Source organism: Zeus faber (assembly GCF_960531495.2).
Source record: "Zeus faber genome assembly, chromosome: 1".
Classification (NCBI taxonomy): Eukaryota; Metazoa; Chordata; class Actinopteri; order Zeiformes; family Zeidae; genus Zeus; species Zeus faber.
The window spans coordinates 64,146,068-64,168,084 of NC_137193.1; the positions used below are offsets into that span (position 1 = coordinate 64,146,068).

General features: G+C 41.4%; 1 protein-coding gene across 1 annotated transcript; it reads right to left on the reverse strand.

Annotated features, from left to right (window-relative positions):
* Nucleotides 1–11,567: 11,567 nt before the first annotated feature.
* On the reverse strand, nt 11,568–21,524 carry tm4sf18 (transmembrane 4 L six family member 18; the record flags this gene model as incomplete). Its single annotated transcript, XM_080009979.1, has 4 exons — nt 11,568–11,766; nt 12,190–12,332; nt 14,160–14,228; nt 21,345–21,524. The coding sequence occupies 4 exons, from the start codon at nt 21,522–21,524 to the stop codon at nt 11,568–11,570; spliced, it is 591 nt and encodes a 196-aa protein (XP_079866105.1).
* Between the last annotated feature and the right edge of the window lie 493 nt (nt 21,525–22,017).

Below are 22,017 nucleotides of genomic sequence, written 5' to 3' on the forward strand. Positions count from 1 at the left end.
ATCTTGTTGAAAAGGGGATGGTAGCTCAGGCAGTAGAGCTGGTGGTCTAGTGATCTAAAGGTTGCTGGTTCGATCCTAGGCTCCTCCTCCTGCTAGCATGCTGTAGTGTCCTTGAGCAAGACACTTAACCCCTAATTGCTCCTGATGGCTGCGTCCATCGGTGATTGAACAATTGTAAGTCGCTTTGGATAAAAGCGTCTGATAAATGTAATGAATAGACTGTGCACCATATACCTTATATTCAATGCTGTGGCCATGCCGGTATGCAGGTCCACTTTGTTGCCCATTCCCATCCAATACTGTACCAGTACACCTTATCGCCCACTTCCATGTTCAGATCATGTACCATGTACACACGGCCATTAATCGCTACTCAGCAAACACACACTGAAAACAAGTTAATGTTGATAAATAAAAAATGTAATTGAAGAATATAAATATTGAATTTAATTAATATTTTGACAAACAAAAAGGCGATATGGGAGTTTCATCTCACCGTGCATCTTGTTACCCTCTACTTACATTTCATCTTCCTTCAGATTTCTTGGAGGGTTTCTGATATGGGTTCTGATGTTGTCATCTAAATACCTAAATATCAAAATACAACATTTTATAATGTGCATACCAAGCAGAAAATTGTTCCATCCATCCATCTACCTACCAGCTCTCATTCTCATCAAACACCAGGAACAGCAGGGCAAACTCCTTAACCTCTTTATTCAGACCCAAAGTCCTTAAAGTGACAGGAGCAGAATAATCTTGTATTATTCCATACTGTAGGGCCTTTCTGTATGAATAGGTCAAACAAAGTTGCGTTCAGTTTTAAATTGGTTTTACAAAAAAATACATTTATATGGTATATGGTAATTACAAAAATGTATTATTTACTGGAAAAAAAAGCTTGCTATGTCAGAGAATCTTCATAACAAAGTCACTCAATCTCACTGTGCTTCAATGCAATCCAAAGGGGCAAATGTTTGCGCCACAAAAGAATCATGTTAAAATCAAATTTTCAAAAATGAGAAGCTCACATAATTGAATCATACCTTTAATGAACGAGAATATCACATATCATTTAGAACTACTATTTGCAATTGAAAAACATGAAAAAATGCATGGTTTGCCATTTTTATTTTCAATATAACATATCTGTGAGTGTGCATTTACTTTAGGATTATGTGCCATTACAAATTAGCTTTATAATACATGGGCAAAATACAGAATTGAGATGGACAATCTAAAACAAACTTGCTTTAATAATTATATTGTCTAGATTACATATTATGAAATCTGGAATGACCAAATTTAGGTCATCACACTTACCGAGCCCAGCGACTTCGACAGATCACCAAAGGGCCAATCAGACCACTATACAGGTCCTAGTGGAAGGGAAAAGACTTAAATTCAGCTCATTGATGCGGTTTCAGTTGCAGAGGGTGTGTTTTTATGTCTGTAAGCCTACCTTGTTGATATCCACAGTGGAGTAGTACGCCCCTCCAGAGCACTCCTCTTGCTCTAATGGGAGAAATTTACTATAACATTCAAATGTAATATATAAGTATTATCTTGCCTACATGCTATATGAATCAAATAAATGTGGGGAAATATTGAGTAAAGAAGATACCACTCTCCCCCAGTGCTGATACAGTATGCTAAGGGGTGAATGAGTACAGTAGCTCTATAGAATGTGTAGAGTTAACAGATTTCCATATGTGGTAACACAAGCTCAAGGCCAGAAGGAGAATAAGGGTACAGTGGACAGATTTCCATATGTGGTAACACAAGCTCAAGGCCAGAAGGAGTACAAGGGTACAGTGGACAGTGGATATAAAGAGTGAATATATGGTATGATATGATGACGTATGGATGATAGATGTGTAGAATGGAGCATATAATCCAGCCTGGCTCTGGAGTTCTTTGCAAACCAACTCAGGCTTTAATGTTACTTGTTCACAAGTGATGATAAAAGTCTTTATCTTTCAAACTTTGGCTTCGTCAATCTCTCTCTTATTTTGTTAAAGTGTTAGAGTAAAGTTGATCTACCACACTCACTGGTTGGCCCAGCTGTTTTTGTGACATACCAGGTGTAGGTGTAAGTTTCACCAGGTAAGGTAACAGACAGTGTGCATATACAATGGATATTTTTTCCAGTGAGGAAGAGCGGCTATTTCATATTGGATAAAATGTGCAATGTTGGTTGCAAAATGTTATAAAGGGTTATAAAGAACGAAGGCAGAGTTCTGCTATGTCTGTCTGTCTGTATCTGATCTGGTGTGATAGACATTACGGCTTTCGGTCTTGACTCCGTGAGTGTGTATTGAATTAGGCATGGTAGCCATGTTCTTAAAAAACACTTTCACCCTCTCACCCACATCAGCGTGAATCATGAGACCTGAAAAAGGAGAGGAGAAGAAAAATTGATCCAGCATTCAATTGTATTTACAATATAAGCATTATACTCTGAGAACATTTGAAAGAAGAATTGAACATTTTTGTAAAAAAAAATACATACACTACTCCGAAAAAGTTAGGGATATTTGGCTTTCGGGTGAAATTTATGGAGAATGTAAAATGTTCATGCTTCAGTGATATTATATCATGAAAGTAGGGCATTTAAGTAGAAGCATGCAATGGTGATTTCCTCATCTCAAACAATTTATTGAAACAAAAGCCAACAACAGTGGTGGGTATACCATAACAAAAAATGCCAATGTCTCAATAACTTGTCATGTGCCCTTGAGGATCAATTACAGCTTGACAAACACGTCTCATGCTGTTCACAAGTCGACTTAATGTCTGCTGAGGCATGGCCCCCCACTCTTCTTGAAGGGCGGCACTCAGGTCATTGAGGTTCTGGGGTACAGATTTACAAGCCTCTACACGGCGACTCAGCTGATCCCATAGGTTTTCTGTGGGATTCAGGTCTAGAGAAAGTGCAGGCCACTCCATTTGAGGTACCCCAGTCTCCAGCCGCCGTTCTCTAATGATGCAACCTCGATGAGCTGGAGCATTGTCGTCCATGAAGATGAAATTAGGCCTGTGTTGTTCATGCAGGGGCACAATGACTGGATTAATGATGTTATTCAGGTAGTATGGGCTTGTCACTGTACCATTCACAAAGTGTAGGGCAGTTCTGTATTGACTAGACACACCTGCCCACACTGTAACACCACCACCACCAAAGGCTCGTCTGTGGTAGATGCATAGCGCCCTCCTTGATGTCTCCAACATCGTTGGCGGCCATCATTTCTGCTCAACGTGAATCGACTTTCATCAGAGAACAGCACTGAGGCCCACTGGTCCCTCGTCCAGCGTAAATGCTCCCTGGCCCATGCAAGACAATGATGCCTGTGCCTGGTGGTGTGGTCAGGTACCCTTGCAGGTCGTCTAGCACGCAGACCATGCTGATGTAAACGGTTTTGAATGGTCTGTTACACTTCACAGCGTTTCACTCTACAGCGCGGCACAAGACAAGGATGTCCGCTCTCCCCTTTACTATTTGCCATCTTTATTGAACCCTTCACGGCGGCTATCCGTCAAAACAGTTATATTGTAGGCATACAAACAAGAAACTGTTCACAAAATCAGTTTGTATGCAGACGGTATCCTGTTTGTTAGGCCCACAGCCTCCCAGCGCCAGTAGAGGCCGCTCTTGCCTCATCTGCAGCTCCCTCCTTGAGCCAATCGCACACACCTGGGATCAATTACCTGCATCACTCCACACAGTATTTAGTCTCCAGCTTCCCAGTCATTCTTTGCCAGACCGTCAACTAGTTTACCCGAGTTGTACAGCTACTGGCGCTTGTTTCACGTCTCTAATTTATGTCTCTTTGTCTTGTCTTCCCCTTACCTGCTTGTCTACTCTCGTCGACCCAGTCTGCCCATCCATCGCCAGCCAGCCCGGTTTACCTGCTTGTCTCCGCTCGTCGACCAAGGCTGTCCGTCCTTCTCCATCCAGCCCGGTTCCCCATCTCTCCACCTGGATCCTGGACCCCTCCTCCCGGTCATCACCATCCCTGCCCAGCCCTGCTCCATCCTTACCTGACTGGGTCCCCCCGGCCAGCTCCACCGTGTGGGCTAATAAACATCCTTTGTCTGCCTCCAGTCTCCCCGTGTCGAGCGTTTGGGTCTCTCTTAGCCCTGGTCGTGACACTGTTGTACATACAGAACCCAATATCATATTACCGGAGGTGTTCAATCTTATATCAAAATTCTCAGCTATCTCCAATTATTTAATAAATTGGACTACAACCACAGTCTTACCACTCATTGGGGGGGACTGTAATGCTGCAACCCAGAAACTTCACTTAACCATCACAGCGGGCAATTTTAGTTAGCTTTGTATTGAGATCTCCCCAATCTATCAGATTTGTTAACCCTTAACTTCACTCCATTGCTCAAATCCATTGAAGAAGAACCACACTAAAACACATGCTTTTGTATGGTGGCCGGCGAAATGAGGCCTCTGCATTTAACCCATCCTGGCTTGTCCTTCCTCCGGGGGCAGCTTTCGTTGACGGGCCGGGGACCTGGTGACGAGTGTCCATCGCTGGTCAGATGATGATGTGTGCATGTTTTTGGTGGGGGTCCTTACTGACATTAGGTGGAGGAAACCCCATGTGAGCACGGGGAGAACATGCAAACTCCACACAAAGGCTCCTATTTGGGAGATAACCCGCCCGGAGCACGGTGTCGCACACACGCACACGTGTGTGAGTGCATGTGTTGTAGTGTGGTGTGATGATTAAAGATTCTCCTTCTTAATTTGAATGCTTGCTATGTTATTGCCATGTTCTTTTTTTTTTTTTTTTTTTTTTTACTTTTAACAGTTATTGCTTTTTCATTAAACATCATACATTTGCAGCTGAGTTGAAATCTCTCAAAATTTTTGCAAAGAGCCTTTAAGAGTATATCTGATTTTCTCAAATTTAAAAAAATGCATGGTATCTCTAACCCAGCTTGAAAAATTAGGAGGTGCTTGTTCCTTCCAAGAAAGAAAAATAAGATGTCTTGCAATTAAGGAAGTAAATGCAATGATTACACAAGCTTTGCTTTTAAGGGAGCGAGTTTCAGGGGTTAATCCAAATAGGGCACATTAAGGAGTAGGGGTAAGTCTTTTCAAAACATCTCAGTATAGGAGCAGTGAATGAGGGATGAGATCACAAATATTGTTATAAAGAATGGAAATTAAACACTTACAGTGAGGCGACAATGAGAGAATGTTATCAATAGTGTTGCCTGTTGGAAGGTCTGGAAAGGACATAATATTTTTCCAGACAAATTTTCTAATTTGAAGATATCTAAAAAAGTTAGACTTGGGTAAATCTAATGACTGGGAGAGTTGCGCAAACGATCCAAACTTGCCATCCACATATAAATCAGAAACTGCTTTCATACCCTTTGAGGACCAAACCCCAAACGAGGAACCTGAGATGGAGGGTGGAAAGTTGTGGTTGTTAATAATAGGAGAGTGCACTGATGTTGTCTGCAGCTTGAAATGCCTACTAAATTGTGACCAAATTCTGACTGAATGTGAATTTGTACCCAGGCCTCACACTTACCCGGCAGGTCTCTGCCAATCCAGTGTAACATCACCTTTATGTTACATGTCCAGTAATAACAACATAAAGTTGGGAAGGGCCAGGCCAGCCAGTTTTTTAGGTATTTGAAGGGCACTTCTTTTAATTCTTTGTGGCCTACCATTCCAGATGAATGCGGCTATGCTCTTCTCCAGTGAATAAAAGAAGGATTTCTTAATCAAAATGGGAATGTTTCGGATAAGGTAAAGAAATTTTGGTACCACAATCATTTTTACCAGATTAATTCATCCATCTGGTTCATCCATCTGGCCATATCTTTCTTACATTTTTCAAATAGAACATTCAAGTTCTTGGTGAAAAGTGATGGGAAAGTGGATGTGATCTCGATGCCGAAATATTTAAAACCCTTAATGACAATTCTAAATGGAAAACATGAAGCAGGAATAAGAGCAGCTGACTGATTAATAGGAAAGATTTCACTTTTTTCAAAATTGATTTTATATCCTGAGAGTTTTACAAATTGGACAATTGTATTAAGAACGGAAGGAACAGATTTTACTGGGTCTGAAACATACAAAATAACGTTGTCTGTGCATAAGGATAATTTGTGTGTCTATGCCCACAAAGTCATTGGATTGTCTAAGAGCAATAGGTAGAGGTTCAATCGCAATGGCGAAGAGAAGAGGGGATAAATTGCAGCCCTGGCAAGTACCTCTGCCAAGAAGGAAATATTCAGATCGTTGTCCATTTGTATTTACCGCTGCTTGAGGTTGAGAATAGAGGAGTTTTATCCAGGAGATAAACCAATCTTCAAAACCGAATTTCTTTAGGGCTAAAAACAAATACTGCCACTCAACTCGATCTAATGCTTTTTCAGCATCAAGTTATATTTTCATTTCGGAGGATCGAGTTGAGGGGGTGTAGACAATATTGAGGATTCGCCTAAGATTGGAACTAGAGTGCCGATTTTAAATTAAACCTGTTTGGTCTGGTGAAATTATATGTGGGACAATCTTCTCCAGTCTCGTTGTTAGCGCTTTGGATAAAATTGTGTAATCTACATTCAATAGAGAGATTGGACGATAGGAGGTGCACTGGAGAGGGTCTTTGCCTGCTTTCGGTAAATGTGTTATTGCTGCTTAACGTAGGGTGGATGGGAGATGCCCAGATGTCAGAGATTCATTAAACATGCCTTGGAGTAAGGGAGAAAGCTCAAGTGCAATTTCTTTATAAAATTCTGCGGTATATCCATCTGGGCCAGGTGATTTGTTGCATTTCAGAGAGTTGATAGCTGTAATTATCTCTGCACTGGAGATCCCCCCTCCAAGTAAAGAGATATGTTTGGCTGGAACAGAAGATAGGTAGAGTGAGGTTGTCAAAGAAGTGGTTAAGCTGCAGAAGGTAATTAACACATTCTGAGCTGTACAATTAACTGTAATACTGTTTGAAAGTGTTGTTGATTTCCATGTGGTCTGTTAGTATTTTGTCTTTTTATGCTACCTATCTATGCCAAGCATCCTTCTTGCCAATGTTCAGTCTCTGGAGAACCAGATCGATGAACTTTGAGCGAGCATTAAATTCCAACGGGACACGAGAAACTGTTGCATCCTCTGCCTGACAGAGACATGGCTGAACCCACTGGTGCCGGATGAAGCCATTCGTCCAGCCGAGTCCTTCTCTGTGTTCCGCGGCGACAGATTGGGGGAGTTGGGGAAATCCAAAGGTGGAGGCGTCTGCCTCATGGTAAACAACCACTGGTGTAACCCCAATAACACCAAGTCTCTCTCCTGCTCCTGCTCGCCGAACCTGGAACAGCTGACAATCTTATGCCGTCCATTTTATCTCCCCTGGGAATTCAGCATGTTCATCAATACACCTGTTTATATTCCACCCCAAGTGGACACCGACACAACACATCCTATGATGTGTTGTGCGGATTTCAAAACAAACATTTCTAAATGGACGTACAGAGAGATTTTGGAGCCACAGATAGAGCAACAGGACACCAGACGCTTGTGGCAGGGACTATAACAAACTACAAGAGCAGCTCCTCCCCAGCCACGAGTGTGGACGCCTCCCTCGCCAACAAACTGAACTCCTTTAATGCGCGGTTTGAGTCTGGCAACAACACCGCCAGCTCGCCGGCTAATTGGAGTTTCAAGATTCAAGATTCAAGATTCAAGATTTTTATTTGTCACATACATATACATACTTTCATACATATATGCAGTGAAATGTAATGCAACACACCCGTTGATAGCACACAATATGTCCTAGGAAAAAAAAAAAAAAAAAAAAAATGTCTTTCTAATAGCCCGACTAACTGACTATCTAAAACGTAATACAGTAAGTTGAATACTTATAGAATAAAATAAAAATATATAGAATAAAATACAATAAAAATAAAATGAAATAAAATGGAATAGATAGAGGGAATATGCCTATGTATATACAGATATGTGCATTAAAGTGGCATGTGAATTAAAGTGGCATGTGAATGTGAATAGTGTGAGGTAGTGTTTGGGATAATACAGCACAGTATACAACAGTACGGCGCAGCAATACGGCATCACGAACAACCCTGAACAGTGACACAGTATGCGGTACAGTATGCTACATACAGTACAGTAGGTAGTGGAGCCTATGTGTATGGCTCAGTTAGGACCCCTGGTGAGGTCAGCATTGACAGTTCTAATGGCTTGCGGGAAAAAACTCTGTCTCAGTCTCTCTGTTCTCGCTGTGTGACTGCGGAGGCTCTGCTACTACACCTCCTGGTGTATAACTCCTGCAAGGGGGGGAGGGTAGTTCCAGTGGTACGTTCAGCTGAACGCACCACCCTCTGCAGGGCCCGCCTGTCCTGGGCAGTACAGTTCCCAAACCAGGCAGTGATGTTGCCTGTCAGGATGCTCTCCACTGCTCCATAGTAGAAGGACTTGAGGATCCTCACCGAGACCCGGAATTTCCTCAGCTGCCTGAGGTGGTAAAGACGCTGCCTCGCCTTTCTCACCAGAGTGTCTGTGTGTACAGTCCATGTTAAGTCCTCTGTGATGTGGACTCCCAGATATCTGAAGCTGCTCACCCAGAAGTCCCATTAATCCACAAAGGCGCGTGCGTCCTCGATTGTGATCCACGCCTAAAGTCCACAATCAGCTCCTTACACCTCCTTACACCTTACACCGCTGGGGATGAGCGCGCACTTTCAGTGTCAGAGCATGACGTCAGGAGGGCTGCTAATCAGCTAGCCCCGGTGTTCACTACAATATTCAACATCTCCCTGGCTGGATCAATGGTCCCTTCCTGCTTCCACCGTCCACCGTCAATACTGTCCCGAAGATCGCCTCTCCAACCTGCCTGAATGACTACCGTCCAGTGGCCTCCACCTCGGTGGTCATGAAGTCTTTCGAGAGGCTGATTAAGGATTATATCTGCGTCTCCCTCCCCCGCAACTTGGACCCGTTGCAGTTTGCATACCAGCAGAACAGATTCACGGATGACGCGGTCTCCCAGGTACTGCAAACCACGCTCACGCACCTGGATGGCCGGAAGGGGGCCTATGTGAGATTGCTGTTCATCGATTATAGTTCAGCTTTCAATACCATAGTCCCCTCCAGACTGGCTGTCAAGCTGAAGGAGCTTGGACTGAATACTCCGCTGTGCACCTGGATCCTGGACTTCCTCTCAGCCAGGCCCCAGGTGGTTAGGGTGGGGAAGCACATGTCCAGCTCCCTCACTCTGAACACAGGATCCTCACAGGGCTCTGTCCTCAGCCCCCTACTCTACTCCCTGTACACACCTGACTGTGTGGCCAGGTTCAGCTCCAACACCATCATCAAGTTTGCTACCGACACTGTTGTCGTGGGCCTGATCACCGACTCCGATGAGAAGGCCTACCGCGAGGAGGTGACTGACCTGTCACTCTGGTGCCAAGACAACAGCCTCCACCTGAAGATCAGCAAAACTAAGGAGCTGATTGTGGACTTTAGGCGTGGATTACAACCGAGGACGCACACGCCCTTGGTGATTAATGGGACTTCTGTCGACAGGGTGAGCAGCTTCAAGTACCCTGGAGTCCACATCAGAGAGGGTTTAACATGGACTTTAAATACAGACACTCTGGTGAGAAAGGCGAGGCTGCGTCTTTACCACCTCAGGCAGCTGAGGAAATTCCGGGTCTCGGTGAGGATCCTCAAGTCCTTCTGCTGTGGAGCAGTGGAGAGCATCCTGACAGGCAACATCACTGCCTGGTTTGGGAACTGTACTGCTCAGGACAGGCGGGAACTGCAGAGGGTGGTGCGTTCAGCTGAACGTACCACTGGAACTACACTCCCCTCCCTGCAGGACTTATACACCAGGAGGTGTAGTAGCAGAGCCCGCAGGATCATAGAGGATCCTCGCCATCCCAACAACGGACTGTTCCAGCTGCTGCGGTCAGGCAAGCGCAGTCACGCAGCGAGAACAGAGAGACTCAGACAGAGTTTTTTCCCGCAAGCCATAAGAACTGTCAATGCTGTCCTCACCAGGGGTCCTCACTGGTAGGCTCCACTACCTTACTGTACTGTATGTAGCATACTGTACCGCATACTGTGTCACTGTTCAGGGTTGTTCGGTGTTACCGTATTGCTGCGCCGTACTGTTTACTGTGCTTTTTATCTCACAAACACTACCTCACTTGATTCACATGCCACTTTAATGCACATATCTGTATATACATAAATAGCCTATCCCATATACATAGGGCTATCCCATATATATAAGCCTATTCCCTTTATCTATTCTGTACCCCCACCCTGCAATTCCCTTGAGTTCCTATTTTATTTTATTTTATTCTATATATTTTCATTTTATTCTATAGTATTCGACTTACTGCATTACCTTTTAGGAATCAGTTAGTTAGTGAAGTAGAAATTCTTAGGTAGCTACTGTGTTCAGTCTAAGACATATTGTGTGTTATCACCGGGTGCGTTGCATTGACATTTCACTGCATATATGTATGAAAGTATGTATATGTATGTGACGAATAAACCTCTTGAATCTCTTGAATCTTGAATCTTGAAAACGCACACACACACACACACACAGAAAAACTTGGCATGTTAGGTTTTGTTTGTTTTTAGCAAGTAAATCGCGGAATAACTATCAACAAAAATGCAACACAATTCAAAGGATTAGATAATAATTGTATTCTTGTATTTTGTATTTTCTTTTACCAGTATAGATCATATTAAAATACATCACGCTGCTAGACCAATTACAGTACATTTTAGTTAATTAATTTTGCATGCAATAATAATACTTTAAAATTGTTTGTTTGGAGATGATATGCAATCTGCCTTCATATCTATATCTACATAGTGATCTAGCAGAACAAATATTTTAAATAATTCTGTCACTCTGTCACTTTGCAGTATAAAGTAAACAATTTTGACAGGATTAAGGAATTCCTATGAGAATGCAATTCTCCACTCAGAGCCAACAGACTCTTCTGACTTTTCACCAGAAGTCCCTCCTCGCTCACCATGTATTAAACCAAATGAATCAAATCGAATGAGTGGGTCGTCAAGAACGAGTCAAAAACAAAAGACTCAAACCTTTCACACTTGGTGGGGCATTGCACCCCGTGCCCATGCCAAGAACTGGGCCGTATGTAACGGAACTAGACTTCAATACAACATCATTATGTTGAACAAGAATGTGGTAGTGGGGATTGGTTTTGGCGGCATCTGCAGGAAGGGAGCCCAGCGTCACAGCAGCTTTTCTATTTATCTTCATCTCCTGCAGCTGCTTCCTCTTTCAGTTGCCAATGCTGGCTTTCCCCACCCGCAGATGGCACACAACCACTCCCCACTATTACAGACAACTTTTACTTTTGATATTCAAAAGAGTGCATTAAATATAAATTATTCTTTACATCAGTAGATTTTAAACTGAGTAATCATACCAAAATGCTCTTTTCCAAAAGGGTGTTGACAGGATATAAGCAATTTGTCCATGTGTTAAAGGCATAGCAGGCATAACCTGTAAACATCTTTAAGCATTAAGACTGTACTCCTGTTTGTAGCAACAGGGCCTGCAGACTGCGTTGACCAGGCCATTCCCCAGCTGCAGCAGACAGACGATGAACTCCAGCACAGCCAGGCTCAGAAGCACGCACAGCAGGGTTACATTCCATTCTACTATATGGATAGGCTGCAAGCACACGGACCAGGACTCTGCCTCCAGGAGATACCTGGGAGGTAGAGAGAGAGAGAGAGAGAGAGAGAGAGACAAAAATTCCTAACCCAGTACCGGTATTAAAAACAAGGAACGGTACCACAGACGACCTGTTAAGACATCTTTATTCTCCCCAAGATCAATTTACTCTTAACGTCCACCAATTTTCTAATTGATTATGATTGACCTGCAAAAAAACATAGCTCCCCGAAAGACAGGTGATGTTGCCAATGCAAAGAAAACCCAAGTTGAGACAGTGCTGCACATTCTAACAGAGTTCATAAGCATCCAGTCAATCTCAACTAAATACTTTGACAAATTCAAACAAAAACATCCTCGATTTGTCCACATCACAAATCTAAACAGTACGCCTGCTGAACGCAACATCGCAGAACGTTTTTCTATTGAAATTTTTATTTTTTTATTTTTTTGCGCCTACCTTCCCCCTTCATTTGCAAAGGGGTACGTCCAGCCCAGAGAGGTGAAGCACTGGGGTCCCTGTAGCAAGGCGAGTCCTGATAGGACAAAACAGTAGCTGGACCCCGCCAGACCAACCACTGCAGCCAATGCTGACCCACACATCTTGAGAAAGACAGCAAGGGTCAGCAAGAAAAACAGACATATACATATCCATATTTGTCAGTGTCTGCCTTCTGTGTGTCTCCGTGGTGTGTGTGTATGTCAGAATCAGAATCAGTTTATTCCGCCAGATGCATTTACATATACTAGGAATTTGTTCTGGAGAGGTTTGGTGTGTTTTGCTGCAGACCATTAGCCTTAAAATAATGTTTTAAGGCTTAACAGTCCGAAATAATGGAGAATAAAAATAATAATAAAATAAAATAAAATAAAAAAGAAGTAAAAATAAAAAATATAAATATGATTGTCAAATATATAGAAAAACTACAAAATAGAAATAGTCAAATATTTAAAGATAGACGAATATATAAACTAAATAAATTATGAACTAAAATTATAAATTAGAAATAACTAACTAGCTTCTTGATGTATGAGAGAGCGAGGGGGCGAGAGAGAGAGAGAGAGAGAGAGAGAGAAAGAGAGAGAGAGTTTGTTCCAGCAGCTACTTGGTATGAACCTAATTCAAAATGTCCTGTCTAAAGAAAACGTTGCCCTCTGCAAACACATGCAAACACTCATGCACACACACACACACACACACACACACACACACACACACAAACACACTTGCTCGATTCCTCCGTACCTCTCTGTATTATCATTACAGTCAGTACTAGTATCCTTATTATTGTTTTTATTATTCTGAAGATTATTATTATTTAAATGCCTCATTTCTTCGCTACTATGCTGTTATTTTGCCAGACAATAGACAGATATACGTATATAATATGGCTATACACATATTTAATCATTGCATATTATACACACTGCTGCTATATACTATTTGTACTTACTTTAGTGGAATTGCCCATATTGGGCTCAATAGCTTGTATTATACTGTATATTTTTTTATTTTTATGCTATTCTACTTTATTTGAATAATATTTTTATTAATTTTTTCGGACTGTAAAGCTGTTTTATTTTATAATGCTAATGGTCTGTACTGAATTGCACCAAACCTGACTGGAAATAATTCTTTGTGTATGTAAATGTGCCTGCCGAGTAAAACTGATTCTGATTCTGATTCAGATAGTATCATTACATTTTTTTAAATTCTTTTATCACTTTCTTGACATGCTTTCTTTGATATGTTTTCTACTGCAACACTTGAGTTTCCTCCCAGGGATTAAAAAAATATTGGAAATCGTGTGTCATTATCATTTTATCTTATCTTAAATTGCCAGCTATTGGCCTCATTGTGGCTTGTACCAGGCAAAAGGATACTTGTTGAATCATTCTATCTGAAAAGTATTCAGAGGGTAGACTGTGTGAAACTATTATTCTCCGAACTGGGAGCGCAAAAGCTGCAGAATGGCATCGTCTCTGAAAAAAGCATGGTATGCTGGTGTGTTGACATTTATAGAGAAAGAGTGGAAAGTAAGCTATTACGGTAAGAACTCATAAGTTGCAGTAACTCCCCAAAAATGCTTTTAAAAGGGCACAATAGCCCAGTGCTGGTCATTTCCACCACTGACTATATACTATACTATACTATTTAAAAAATAAATACACATACATATACACACTACATCATATAATTGTAAATTATTACAATATTATAATTTACTACTCAATACTATAGTGTACTATCTACTTGCCATGTAACATACCTGTACTTTATATTAACATACTCGCCACCTGCCCATATTCACCTGACAAGTTAACATTGTGGTCTCTTATTCTTAGCATCAGTCTTGTTCAATTCCTTATTTCCCCTAGCTCTTCATTATCTTAGTATCCTCCCATCATTAGTGTGGTGTAGTTCCTCACCATTAAACTCTCATTCCAGCAACAGCTACATTTCCCCAGACTGACAAAGACCGCCACTGGAACCAACATCTACAAGCAGGGATAAAATAGCATTATTTGACCCCCAGCAGTTCAGAACAATAAGACAGTGTTATTATTTCCGAGCACAGCTGCCCCCCCCCCACCCACCCCTTACCCTTACAGGCACGATAGCGCCAAAGGAAGATGCAGCTGGACCTTTCTTCTTGTTCATTATTACACTCGGCCAAGCTCACTTACCAAGAAATATTTTCAATAGATATTCAACTGTCTCACCTTGTTGTCTGTCACAGTACACAGAGAGTTGACCATCTGAATTCCTGAATAATCCCCCACTGTGCACTAGACTTTTATTTAGTGCTATCTGACAACATAAGAAGTATATTATTCATGAACTTTTCCAAGTCTGTCATTTCTTAGGCCTCATTTCTAAAGACTTAAAAAAAAAAAAAAAAATTAGAGGAAAAAAAAAAGTTATATCAAGACAATGCAGTGAGAAAGCTTTTACTCAATAACATGAAAAAAGAAAATTTGTAATGGAAATAATCTTACAGTTGAGGTGTCTTGGAGGGTGTGGCGTCCCAAGACAGCCCCATCGTATAAGAACATTTCTAAGAGATGGTGCTAGGGGTCCCAAGAGAGAGAGAGCCGATTGCCAGGGGGCCCGGAGATAGGGGAGGTGGAATGTGTCCTGGGACCTATGTAGGGGGGCAAAGTGGTCACCATTGTCTTTGGGCAATGTATAAAAGAAACCGCCCATGTCTCATTCGACAGAGAATCCTTCCGCACTCCTTCTTCATCAACACATTCATCAAGAAACTGCAGTCTTAAAAATGGAAAGTAAACATTTTAATTAGAATACTAATTGAAGGCAAAGCTGAAAATAAAAGTGTGTAGCATTTGCTTGAAAGCACCTGAAGAGTCTCTAATATTCTTTGCTAGCTTGTTCCATAGTTTGGGAGCATAGATGAGAAAGGCTGTATGTATGGAAGACTTGAGGGATTCTTGATGGAAAGTAGAATACCAGTGATTGTGTAATGTAGGCCAGTCCGAAGCCATTTAGAGCTTTGTATGCAAGTAAGAGGACTTTTTTTGATTGATAAATTTTAATTTATTTCGAACACGTAACAATATGTAAAAAAAATAAACAAGAATAACATTTAAAATGAACAGTAAAAGTATACAGCAAACTCTCAAAAACAAATTCTCATAAACAACAACAAACCCTACCCTAACCCTAAATAAATGCTACATGTCCGAAAAGGAGTAGGAAGAACTATACACTTATTGTATATGGTCCTTATAACTCACACACAACTACCCCAATACTAATATGTACAACACAAATATCCATCCAGTGTCACTCCAATATAACTTAAACAATTACCTCAACGTTCATCCTCCCAGCCCCTCCTCATCCATATACCTTTAAAAAAATTATATCCAAACCATTCCACAAATTCCATCCACAAATTGATATACACATACTTTTCATAGTGGTACTAACACAATGTTTTTTTAAATAAACTTTCTTCTTAAATTTTAAACCATCTCTATATCTAAGAACTATCTATTTCTCTATCTATCCTTTGTACGTAAAGAAGTAAATTATTTCTTGCTTTATACATTTTTTGTGCAGTCTTAAATTCTACCAGATCCATGAACTTTAAAGCATGTGACTTTAAAAACAACGTGTCCTACATTGTTAACTATTCTTATGGCTCTTTTTTTGTAGTCTGCATAATGAATGTAATGTGCTTTTGTAAGTGTTACCCCACACCTCCACGCAGTTATTCAGATACAGTAATACAAGTAAACAATACAAAGAGTGTAACTGTGGCACTTTCGTGGGAACATGTCATGAGTGTGGGTGTGGGGATGGTGCTTTTAAACCTGCCGCTTGTTAGCCCAGCAACGAGCAGGCTAACGCTCCTTGCCAACTTTGCTCACACATATCTTATATGAGGTTTCCAGCTGATTTTGTGGTCCTTAAATCACGCCCGGAAATGTATTTTCATATGCTCTTTCTATATTTACATTACATTATTTTACAATTTCCAAACAGCATAATCTTTGTTTTGTTCAAATTTGATGATAATTTATTTATGTCAAACTACTGTTTTAATTTACTAATTTCCGTTGTCATCACCTCCAAAAGCTGCTGTAAATTCTCCCCAGAGCAGAAAATATTAGTGTTAAGTCCGCAAATAAAACAAATTTTAATATTTTTAATACTCTCCATATCACTTATGTACAAAATGAACAATTTCGGGCCTAATACTGAGCCCCGATGGACTCCAAAAGTACCACAATACTATTTCAAATCAGTTCTAAAGGAAATCTAAAATCAAAGTCAAAATGGATATAGTGTGATAAATAGATAAACTGGCATATCGCGATAAACTGGCATGCTGGTTCTTATGAAGTAGTTTGCCTAAGAACCTCACTTAGCTAGCTTAAGAAGGTTGAAGCCATCTTTACTTGGAACCCGACACACGACAACAACTCAGTCCATGTCAAGGTGGCGCGTCATGTGAAACAAACAAAATCTAGGGTTGGTGCATTTTTCAACCCAGGCCAATTTAAAATGTTGGTTCTGCTCATTTATAGTTAATAGCACAACCTTGCTGAATGCTTTACTATCGAGAAACTTACCGCTCTGCTGCAGCTTTTCAAAAATGGGGTCCAATGGAGCATCGTTTAAGGCTTAAAAAAACACGTCCAATCTCCAAAAAACCCTCAGTATGGCAGTGCTACGAACAGTTACATATGATGGGAGCCACCATTTTAATAAGGGTTGAAAACTAGCAAACCTATGTCCTTTCTAAATCGCATTCTAACAGAGGAAGGGGATTTCTCAAAACAACAAAGATGGAAAGCATCAAGAGCCAGAAAGAGGTCCATGTTGTGAAATGGAGACAGAGACGTGGAGGACTCCAGATTGCTCTTTGACAGATTTGGGTCTTTGAGGAGGCATGGTTGTCAGTTAATGAGATTTCCACCTTGTCTTTGAGAATGAAAAATGCTAGTGATGCATAAAATACAGATATCAGCTGTGCTCATGTGCTGGTACTTGAAAAAATGCTGCAATAATGATGTATTGGTACTTGGCATTAGTATTTGTACTTGGTCTGAAAACAATGACATTGGTGCGTCACTAAAAATGTCACAGTTAAGCATTGAATGACACCAATACCTTACATTGTGTAGTCCATTGAAAAACTGTATACTCATCATGGAAAAAGTTATTATGTGCAAGTGAGTATGAGCCTCTATACCCACAGGAGTACATCTACACGAAAAATGTGGATTGAGGGGAGGGCCTCCTTTGGGCCTCCTCCAAACCAAAGATTACACTGAAGTATAATCTTTGCTCAATACCATTCTTAGGGGTGAAGTTTTATCCTACCCAAAAACCCTTGCTGTTTAAGTGGGTTAATTTGCTTTAAAAAAAAAAGAAAACACAACCAAACAATTTATTCGTTGTACTATTTACCAAACCTAAAGAGTAGCTCCCTTCTGCTCAGTCAGGAGGTAAAACCTCAGATCCCTGACATTTGGGGCAGACGGATTAACTATGAATTCACATAGCAGCCCATTGTTCACAGGAGAAAACAGCACGAATCAAACGCAGAGCACGTTGAGAAACCGTAGAAGGTGTTTTTGGGGCAAATTACGCCACACACCACAACTCCACCATCTGAATGGGAATGGCTGGATTTAGAACAGTTTTAGTTACGAATATCTTCAGTTATTGATATAATGTTCTTCTTGACTGGGATATGCTGCAAACATGATTGAGGGGTGAATCATTTCAGTTGAATGCCAATTGAAATGTCTTTCAATTGAAATCATTATTAAAGTATTTTTGGTTGCTAAATGTGTGCACAAACACACGACTGTCTGTTGCTACTGTTTAAAGTAGCAATGACACATAGAACCAAACAAAAGCTAAATACACCAAGTGGACTATCAAACCAAGTTAAGCCTATTTGTTCTCACTGCAGTCTTCATCAGATCTGCATTGTATAGGGATAATCATCTTAAAATGATGAAATGAATGAATGAATGAATGAATGCTGCATTTGACACGGTTGTCACAATATATTACTAGACCAGTTTGAAAACTGTGTGGGACTTTCTGGCAGAGTACTAAACTGGTTTGAATCCTACTTAAAGGACAGGGAGTACTGAGTGTCTATAGATAATTACGCATCTGAGTGGACAAATAATACATGCAGAGTTTCCAAAGGCTCCATTCTGGGGCCTCTTCTGTTTAATGGCTACATGCTCACACTGGCTCAGAATATGGAAAACAACAAAATATGTTACCATAATTACTCAAATGACACACTCATTTACATAACCAGGGGACTATGGTCCAATACAATCTCTGAACAAGTGCATTGAACAAATCAACGATTGGATGTGCCAGAATTTCCTCCAATTAAACAAAGACAAAACTGAAGTAATTGTTTGTGGAGCCAAGGAAGGACGACTAAAAGTCAGCGCTCAGCTTCAATCAGTCATGTTAAAAAGCACAAACCAAGCCAGAAATCTGGGTATTGTCATAGGCTCTGAACTACATTTCAACGGCCACATTAAAATGATAACAAAGTCAGCCCCTTTGATCAGCCACAGCATGATGCTATGGGAAAGGGTAGTGGAGGCTAGGTTGAGAGGAGGTGGGGATCAGCGAGCAACAGTATGGTTTCATGCCAGGAAAGCGTACTACAGATGCAATAATTGCTTTAAGAATGCTGATGGAAAAGTATAGGGAAAGCCAGAGGGAGTTGTACTGTGTCTTTGTGGATTAAGAGAAAGCATATGATAGGGTGCAGAGAGAGGAAGTGTGGTATTGCATGAGGAAGTCGGAGGTGGCAGAGAAGTACGTATGAGTTGTACAGGATATGTATGAGGGCAGTCAGACAGTAGTAAATTGTGCAGTAGGCATGACGAAGGCATTCAAAGTGGAGGTGGGATTGCATCAAAGATCAGCTTTGAGCCCTTTCTTGTTTTCAATGGTGATGGACAGGTTAACAGATGAGATCAGCAGGAGTCTCCATGGACTATGATGTTCATTGACATTGTGATCTGTAGCGAGAGTAGGGAGCAGGTTGAGGAGAGCCTGGAGAAGTGGAGGCATGCATTAGAGAGAAGAGGAATGAAAGTCAGCAGGAGCAAGACAGAATACATGTACCTGAATGGGAGGGAGGGCGGCGAAAAGCTGAGAATACAAGGCGTGGAGGTGGAGAAGGCGGATGAGTTCAAGTACATGGGGTCGACCATCCAAAGCAGCAGAGAGTGCAGGAGAGAGGTGAAGAAGAGAGTAGAGGCAGGGTAGAGTGGGTGGAGAAGAGTGTCCGGAGTGATCTGTGATCAGGAGGCAGAGTTGAGGTTGTTGAGATTTCCATTGGGAGTGACGAGAATGGAAAGGATTAAGAATGAGTACATTAGAGGGACAGCTCAGGCTGGACAGTTTGGTGAAAAAGTGAGAGAGGCCAGATTGAGATGGTTTGGACACGTGTGTAGGAGAGATGAGTTACATTGAGAGAAGAATGCTGAGGATGGAGCTGTCAGGCAAGAGGAAAAGAGGAAGGCCAAAGAGAAGGTTTATGGATGTGGTGAGGAGCTGAGGTGAGGTACATGCAGGCAGTTGGTGTAAGGGAGGAAGATGCGCAGAACAGAAGGTATTGGAGGCAGATGATCCGCTGTGGTGACCCCTAACGGGAGCAGCTGAAAGCCGAAGACGAAGTCACCACCATAAGAATATATCAAGGAATAAAGGTCTTATTAACAGGACTCCCTAAAAGATCGAACAGACAGCTGCAGTTGATTCAGAACGCTGCTGCTGGAGTCCTCACTAAGTCCAAACAAGTGAATCATATCACTCCAGTCCTCAGATCTTTACACTCGTTTCCTGTCTGTCAAATAATTGATCTCAAAATACTACTGTTGGTTTATAACAAACTCAATGGTTTAGGGCCAAAATACATTTCCGATCTTCTGCTATGTTATGAACCATCCAGACCTCTCTGGTCGTCTGGGACAGGTCTGTTTCCTGTCCCCAGAGTCAAACTAAACATGGAGAAGCAGCGTTCAATTTTTATGCACCACATATCTGGAACAAACCCCCACAAAACTGCAGGTCTGCTGCAACTCTTACCTCTTTTAAATCAAGGCTGAAGACTTTTCTGTTTGCAGCTGCCTTTTACTAAACCAAATTAGCTTTTGACTAATTTCTTGCACTGCAATGTAACCTTTATGACTTGATTTTATGCATTGTATGTATTATATTTTCTAACTTTTTGAATGTCCTTTTATAATGTGTTCGTACCGTTTATAATGTGTTTTTTTTGCACTTTGTCTTAATGCTTCTGATGTTTTAAGTAAAGCACTTTGAATTGCCTTGCTGTTGAAATGTGAATACTAGTGGCTCCACTTTATTATAAGGGCTTCGTCCTATCACTTCGATTTCAGATAACTGAAAAGATTTCCAGACTGTTTCTCCGGGGCAAGGATATTGACTTCACAAGGTAGAATGTTATTCTGGGAATAGGGGAAGAAAAAGTTCTCCCGACCAGTTCTAAGGGGCTAGGATATTGCCTTGAAAAGGTAAATCGCTCTTCTGGGAATAGACAAAATAATTGTTAACAAAGAGTAAAAAACGGTTTCTTTGATTCCCTTCTTGCACTGCACTGAAACTTTTATGCATTTTAATTATTCTATTTTTTTAACTTTATGCATTCCATGTCCTTTTATAATGTGTTTCTTTCGCACTTCGCACATTTGAATTGACTTGTTGAATTGTGCTATCAAAGTAAACTTGCCTTGACTTAAAATGCTGAATACCACACACTACCGATAGTGTATTCAGGGGGCATCAAGAAATTCCCAAGAGGTCACCGGAAGAGAATCCAAGTATCGGAAGCTTTAGTGTGGTAACAAGTAATATTCATATCCTGGTCAAAACGCTTTGCCAAACAAGGTGGACTATTCCGCATTGTAGAAAAGACTCCACAGAAAGTAAGTTTCTGCAGGCTCTGCGAATTCAAGTGAGTGGGAAACGTTATAAACACAGTGTCTTAGACTACCAAAATAAACTTCACTACAATTGAACAGAATAGAATTTAAAAAAACAAGAAGTAAGAAACAGTTTCTACGCACCAGCAGTCCCCCCCCTCCAAGCCCACCGAAATACCAGACATAGCTCGCCAGCCGGTCCTGCTGGATGTAGGTGATTGCTCCCATTGGGAACAGTAGCAGCAAGTTGGTTAGGATACAGCACAGGGCTAGCAGCAGCAGGGCTAATCCCAGGTACCGAGTAAAACCCACAGGGCAACACATGCTGTGGCCAAGACACCCCACAAAACAACTGCAACGGACGGCATGCAAATGGGAGAAAGCAGAGTGGAAGAAGAGAGAGAGGGACATGAGGAAATGAACAAGTGGTCCCTGGAAAACTTGGCATTCGTGTGTGTGTGTGTGTGTGTGTGTGTGTGTGTGTGTGTGTGTGTGTGTGTGTGTGTGTGTGTGTGTGTGTGTGTGTGTGTGTGTGTGTGTGTGTGTGTGTGTGTGTGTGTGTGTGTGTGTGTGTGTGTGTGTGTGTGTGTGTGCGCATTTTCAGTTTTCCCACACCATTAAAGAAAGAATGAGCTTCCCTCAGTACCACTAGAGTCATCAGAGTTTGTCTCCCCAAATATATTACAATCCCAGTCAGTGCCCAGTTCATCCTGTCCATATCAGTCGGGTAGGTATGTTAGATGAATATATATTGATAGTCTATGTTCAATACTCCAAGTTCTTGGAAACTTGTTGTAGACATGTGAGCCAAATTCAC